This window comes from Ixodes scapularis, unplaced genomic scaffold (genome assembly GCF_016920785.2).
Source record: "Ixodes scapularis isolate PalLabHiFi unplaced genomic scaffold, ASM1692078v2 PGA_scaffold0__279_contigs__length_252992795, whole genome shotgun sequence".
Taxonomy (NCBI): domain Eukaryota; kingdom Metazoa; phylum Arthropoda; class Arachnida; order Ixodida; family Ixodidae; genus Ixodes; species Ixodes scapularis.
This window is the reverse complement of record NW_024609835.1, coordinates 18325601-18332477: the sequence shown is the minus strand read 5'-3', so window position 1 is coordinate 18332477 and position 6877 is coordinate 18325601. Positions and strand designations below refer to the sequence as shown.

At 48.2% G+C, this 6877-nt stretch overlaps 1 protein-coding gene across 1 annotated transcript; it reads left to right on the top strand.

The window, feature by feature from the left end:
- Positions 1-318: 318 nt before the first annotated feature.
- On the top strand, positions 319-6326 carry LOC120837112 (protein ALP1-like). Its single transcript, XM_040206302.3, has 4 exons — positions 319-409; positions 1114-1215; positions 4078-4207; positions 5877-6326. Exons 1-4 carry the CDS (start codon positions 354-356, stop codon positions 6324-6326), a joined length of 738 nt encoding a protein of 245 aa, XP_040062236.3. The 5' UTR covers positions 319-353.
- The last annotated feature ends 551 nt before the right edge of the window (positions 6327-6877 follow it).

Below are 6877 nucleotides of genomic sequence, written 5' to 3'. Positions count from 1 at the left end.
GCTAAAAGGGCTCGGCTTCAGCCACTAGCAATCGACATAGTCAGGCAACACTGGATGATGCTACGGTGCTCGCTTCTCGTCCCAACATGGCTGCTCCGGCGAGTAGCTCACCCCTGGCCCCGATCCCGCCGGACTGGCCCGATTCCGGCAGCAGTGATGTGCTGCGGACACTGTTCCTGCAGTGTGTTGATGCATATGTAGCGGAGTCAGGGAACGACGTGGACTGGCTACTTGTGGCACGAGCGTCCGCAGCGATGCGCCTGCGTTCCCGACGGAGGGAGCCACGCGAGTGGATTCGCTTTCTGCTCCGGTCCCGGGCAACGCACGGTGAATTTTACCAGCTTGTCCGGGACATGCGCCTCGACGACGGAAGCGACTTCTTCCGATACTTCCGCATGACGCCGCAAAGGTGGGTACTTAACTCTCATTGAACATAAACAGTCACAAAAAAGATACGTTTGGATGTTTGATCGTCTCGGTGGCTCTGAGGCAAAGGGCCGCACTTTGCTTATGATTCGCCAGTTGGCGGGTTCGAATTCCGCCCGCGGTGCCCGCTGTGTAATCGAGAAAGAAAGTGCTCGAAATTGTTTCATGACTGGGGCGTGCCATGTAATCTACTGTAAAATAGTTTGTCGTTGGGCGAGTTGGTGAACGTGCGCTCGTGTTTGTTTCTCTCTCTTGCGTCCGTCTTTTTTTTGCGCAAAACCATGTATCCAAACATGTAATCTAATTCGTTGATTTGGTTCGTAAAACACCCGAGTTTTACCTTTTTCGACCATGTGCAATTACTTCACTATGGCTGGGTTACGTTCATGTAACCAGTTTTTGTTCGATCACTTTTGAAGAAAAGATTGAGAAAAAAACAACATTGGCAGGTCATTTTTGGTCACTTTCAGTAGACTCCTGTCAGCTGTGTTCGACAAATTCTAAAGTGCACAAGTTTGTCTGCTTTGATTTCATTGTACCGAGAGGACAAGACCAAATTACAAAATAGTGTTTTACAGGCTGTTCCTGCAATTGTTAATTTCAGTGGCTCACTTCTTAAGAGTAGCTTCCCACAGTATTGAACAAATTGCTTTTGAGTACAAACATTAATAACCACTTTGTCTACAGATTTGACCACCTGCTCTCCTTGGTGGGGCCTCTTCTGCAGAAAAAGGCGACTTTCTTCAGGGAGCCCATAAGCCCTGCAGAACGTTTGTCGTTCACAATCCGGTAAGTTGAAGAACCTCTCAAATAACCTTGCCATAAGCCAACATAAAAAAGTGTACATGTATGGGAATTCCGAGGCAGTCCTATTTATTTAGCCAAAGTAAAGCAGCTATTATACATCCTATATCTCTCGCAGCATTCCAGTGCATATACATGCCTTGCACTTACGTCATTAAAACTGCATGCTGGAGGGCCGTCGCCATTATGCTGTACCAAATCGTCATCGCTGCATAGGAAGTTCCCTGCAGTTGCCGTCAGTTTGCCTCGCTGAGCGAAGGTTTTGCTACGTAGAATGTTTGCATGTGGTTATTAATTGTGCAAACAGGACTAAGAGCAACAATCGTCGTGATCGTAACACCGTCAGGGATGCGAGATTTTTTAAACTATCGAAGGTGATCTTCGCTCAGTGTCGGCGGACACAGGAACTGTCATAGAAGCGAAGGAGCATGTGGTTTGCGGAGATTAACAGGGCCGACTTGGTCACAAACGGGAACACACAGGTGTGCAGCGAGCACTTTGTTACAGATAAGAAATGCTTCTTGCCGTTCTCCGTTTTCAGGACGCGTTCACCCGGTTGCTGTCGCAAGAATGTAAAACTCGGCGCAGCATTGTCTGCTGCGCCGAGTTTCGCGAACGTGAGTGCGTCAGCGAATGGCGTTTTTTCTTTGTTTTACAGGACCTCCTTCTAAGTTGTTCGATGACACGAATCCTGACTGGGCGCCGAGTTTGAAGCTCGGTTACACGGACGAAGGAGATTGCTCAGCCTCGAGTCGCAGTGCTCGAGGCTCAGCGAGTTACGTTAGGGAAAAAGGCGGTGTGGAATGTCGTGTCCACGCCGATGTGAAGTTCGTAGGGATCCTCGCCTTCGCAAAGTTCCAACTTCTTCGCTCATCTCGCTCTCGTAGGCCCAACGAGCTCGTCGAAGTAATCTCCGCAGAGCGGCAACATCCGCTCCTCCGGCGACGGCATATTTAGCCCGTAGGCGCTGGTAAAAATAGATTAAAACTTTTTGTTTATAAATTGTGCGAAAAACAACAAACACACACACAGAAAAAAAAAAAAACTCTATGCTCTCAAACTGCGTAAACACGTCACGGTCGGGCGAAACACGCCGTCGACTACGCTTTGTAGGTTCTCCGGTCCCCCGGTGGTACGGAGCAATTGCGATGAGGGCGGGGCATCGCGGCGTGACGTCAGGCGCAAGGCATGTATAAGCGCTCTGGGTATGCCTTCATGACATTCAGTTATCCACGGTCTGTGTACTGAAATGTCTAATCGCTACCTCGCTGACTCCGAGGCAAAGCACCGGCTATGGATGCCCAGGTGACGGGTTCGTATCTTAGTTCAGGTGCCCGTAATCTGACAGAGGCTTATTGCGGAGAGCGTGCCGTGTAATTGAGCTTTCGGTTGAACGTCAAAAGATCCCCAGGTGGTCCAAATTAATCCTCAGTGCTCTGCTGGGGCGTGCCAGGTGCCCGTCGTTGGTGTGACACGTAAAACCCCGAGACTTTTTTTTTTAAGTGACTAATGCCATGCAAAATGCCTGACAAAGAGAGAAAAGACAGTGTGCCAAGGAAGTGAGGGAAAGGAGGAGACGAGGGCGTGCAGGGACTTCAAAACGCAGAGCTCTCATTGAAACGATTAGTGGGTAGACTGAAAGCTAGCAACCGTTGTCTGCACTGCACTCATCAAACACGTTCGAACGCCGTTGGCTTTCGCATTCGAACACACGAGTGCAGTGGAGATAAACGCGGCCTTTGTATCCGCTGCAGTGTCGAACGCGTGAAAACGTGGAACGCAGGCGTCTGGTGTTTGGCTCTTGCATTCGAAAGGGTTCGACTAGTGCAGTGGAGACAAGGGCAGCCTTTGTCTCCACTGCACTCGTCGAGCGCTTTAAAAGGTGGAACGCAAGCGTCTGGCATTTTGCTGTCACATTCGAGTGGGTTCGATGAGTGCAATAAGACAATGGCTGCTAGCTCTCAGCAACCCACTAATCGTTCCAATCAGCGCTTGGCGTGCAAGGCCATCTTGAAACTTTTCCGTGAGGAGACTCCTAGTGTGGGGGATCAGTGGCCGAATGTGTTAATGCACCATGACTCCAAGCAGGTAGAGCAAAAGGTCCATGCTGAGGGATCCAGGGAGCCTGGCCTAAATCCCCATGCCTACCCGTTTCAATTTGAATGAGCATCGCATTGGTGTTTGCTCGTGTCACCACTGCACGGTGTATGTTACGGCTAGCATTTATACTACACTGGCTTAATTTATTTGCAATATAAAAAAGGTTCCATGTTTTCAGAGTTCTTGTTTTTCAAATTGGGGGTGTATTTTTGGGGTTTATTGTCCCCACGGATTGGTTGTTTTTCAACGACAATGTTGAATAGATATGCACGCAACCCGAATACTTGAAAACTTCCAAGGACCAAAATTGAAGGAAATGGAATAAGGTCTGTGGTTCCTGAGAAAGAAGCAGGCAGTTTACTAATAGCCCTCTTCTGGATCAGCACAAAATAAAGCTGTACATAATAAGTTTGTTCCCGTGAAGCTTGGGCTCTTGTAATTCAAGGACAGCTCGAAATCAGTTTTTCAGTTTTCCCAGATTTTGACAAAACTGACTTGGGTTTATTTTTCAAGGTTTTATTGGTATTTACTGAAAGCATGGAACCCTGATTGTAACCTACTGTCATCAGATTTCAAAGGTAGAACATCCTTTAACTGTCTACATACAAACATCTCATTTACATTATTTTGAGCCCCACTCATCTTTTATATCACTCTTTTTGTTCTCTGTTGCTCCAAGCATTGACTGTTTCTGTTGCTTGTCTAATAGCCCATGTATCATTGTGACCCACAACTTTAACATTTTAGGTGCCTGGCTCATGGGTCTTCTCAGCAGCTGGCATCCATGTGCTACAGGATCGGACGATCGACAGCAAGCAACATCCTACGGGAGACGTGCTGGGCACTGCACCATGTACTGGACCCATTGTACCGCCCGGTGAGTATGTCAGTGTTGCTGTTATGTCCGGACCTAACGTCACACAGCGTCGGCTCATTCAGTTCAGTTTCCAGCCGAGGCGGGCTGTTCATCCATGTAGAACATAACCGCACTTTGCTGATGAGTGTGCAGGCTGCTCCGAAGTCAACCTTGAAATTCAAGCACCTGTTGTCAACTGATACGTCCGCTGTGAAGTTGAGCACATTGGTAGTATTTGCGCGGTGTTCAGCTCGTACAGTGTTGACGTAGCCAGTGAGGGAGGGTGCATGACAATTCTGGCACACTTGTCTGCACCTGGTGCTGTTATAGATTGATGCTGTGATTTATGTGCGAATGTTTCGTATCCTTCCGCTTCTTGATGCATGCCTTGACAATGTGTCTGCATTTCTTGCAATAGTTGCAACATGCTGCCTGAAATTTGTAAGTGTCTGGAGTGTGCTGCGCATTGCATCGCCAGCAGTGCTGAGCGTTCTAATATAGTTTGTCTGGTTATTTGAGCGATCCTGGTTCTGCATTTTGTAGCCACTTGTACTTCGTTGTGCACTTCCTTGAATTCAGCTTGCCTCTTTTTCTAGCCTTCCCGCGGCATTCTCTGCTCGCAGGGCAAAGTTGTAGCCAAGTACGAGCTGCCATTACTGCCCTATTTCTGTTTCCCAGAAATGCTGACCACTGGCACTTTTGATGACAAGGAGCGAACCCACAAAAAGCCTCCATTAGTGACAGAAGCACAATGGTGTTTATGCTCCATCGTACAAGTTATGTGCTGCACTACACTTCCTCCACCCCTAAGCTGGCAGTATGGTGGTAGCTACATGCTTGCCAGAAAAATCAACCGCCACCCTTTCGTCTTCTGACCGCTATTTCTGCTCGTAGCCACAGAAGGGAGCATGATCATGTGACAAAAGGTAGACACACGACTAGTCGATTGAGCAGGTAGCTTCTAGTGCCTGGTCAACTTAGGAGTTAAAGAAGGAAATCAAAGACACAGGCTAGGTTTTGCTAATTAACCATTTATACAGAAACTTCAATTCCCTGTGCAGCAAAAGCCCTATCTTAAGCCGATATCTCATAGCTGTGATCTTAATGCTTCACAAAACTCTTGAAGATGCAACAAACACAGACAACAACCTCTTGTGCAACCACAGTGATGAAGTGAAGTGAATAAAATAAGGAAGGTAAAGTGAAAGACAGTTATGACTGCATCTCTTTACCAGAAATTAATGCCGTGGCTTGTGCTGTTTATGAATACTTTGGATTTGACGTTCTCTGTGTAAAGCGTACACTCCCTGTAAACTCTCAACTGCAAATAATTGCGACCAATGCAACATTACGGCTGTTTCCCAAATCCAACTCGAATGGATCCGAGTTACTGCAGCAGATCATGTCACGGGACAAGACAGATAAAGAAACGCTGGACGCGTTTAGGTTTTCAAACACCAGGTACAGAACCTTTACCCTACAGTGAGATTGAGTCAATTTGGGAACACGGACTATGAGTGCTGTGCTAGGATCACTTGAAAAAACATCTTAGTATTCATGGCACTTATGCCTTCTTACAAAAAGAAACTGTAAATGGTGTAACATATGACACTTCTGGATTTGAGGTGTTTGGTATGTCTTGGTGGTGTTTGTGTGATTCTGGCTAAGACTTGGTCAACTGTTGTTCTAGGCCCCCGACAGTGCCCAGTGGGAGCGGATCGCAGCAGAGTTTGGCAGGCTGTGGAACTTCCCAAACTGTGTCGGAGCCCTGGATGGCAAGCACGTGGCCATCCAGGCCCCGTCCGGTGCGGGCTCCGACACCTTCAACTACAAGGGGTTCCACAGCACTGTACTCATGGCCAGCTGCGATGCCACTTACAAGTTCACTCTCGTAGATGTTGGGCAGCCGGGGCGGTTTAGTGACGGGGGAGTGTTCAGAGAGTCTGAAATGGGGCGGTCTATGCTGTCGGGGGAACTTGGTCTCCCGCCAGCTGGGCTCCTACCCCAAACAGAAACCAAGCTGCCTTTTGTATTCGTGGGCGATGAGGCGTTCCCCCTGCTCCCTAACCTCATGCGCCCTTTTCCCAGGAGAGAACTGCAGTTACTCTCTCGAGTGTTTAACTACAGACTCTCCAGATAGATTACCAGACGGGCTTGCTCTCATAGCTGACGCATGTTCCCGTGCACGACCCGTGTACATCGGCCAGACTGGCAGATGTGTCAATGATCGTGCACGGGAACATGCGTCAGCTATGAGAGCAAGCCCGTCTGGTAATCTAGCTGTTCCTTGCAGTCGCTGCCCGTGCTCACCAGTTCTGCATGATGTGAAGGTTCTGGCGAAATACAAAGATAAAATATGCCGTGAAATGCACGAGGCGTTTGAGATTAGAGCAAAGGGACATGAATGCGTTAGCGAGCCTTCCCTTGCCCTCTCAGGGAAAGAGTTTGATTTTATCAAGAGGTCTTCTGGATTGATGGGATGAATAGGCATTTTTAACGGCCTATATAATATGTGTTTTTTCCTAAATAAACTTTAGTTGCGAGTGCGCCTCGTCCTGTTTACTCTCGTCTTTGTCCTGTCGTTTTTTGGCGCTGTATATACTAGTACGGCCATCGCCGACCAACCTTGTGCTTTGGCCTCCTCCAGCGAGCTGGTGATGTCACCAATTGCGTCCGCGGTGCTCCTGTGGT

Bases quoted from the DNA above. Each gene is read 5' to 3' on its own strand.
- LOC120837112 (XM_040206302.3), top strand. From the start codon at position 354: ATGCGCCTCGACGACGGAAGCGACTTCTTCCGATACTTCCGCATGACG. The intron at 410-1,113 runs GTGGGTACTTAA...CTTTGTCTACAG, and splicing joins TTCCGCATGACGCCGCAAAG to ATTTGACCACCTGCTCTCCT. The intron at 1,216-4,077 runs GTAAGTTGAAGA...TTAACATTTTAG, and splicing joins CGTTTGTCGTTCACAATCCG to GTGCCTGGCTCATGGGTCTT.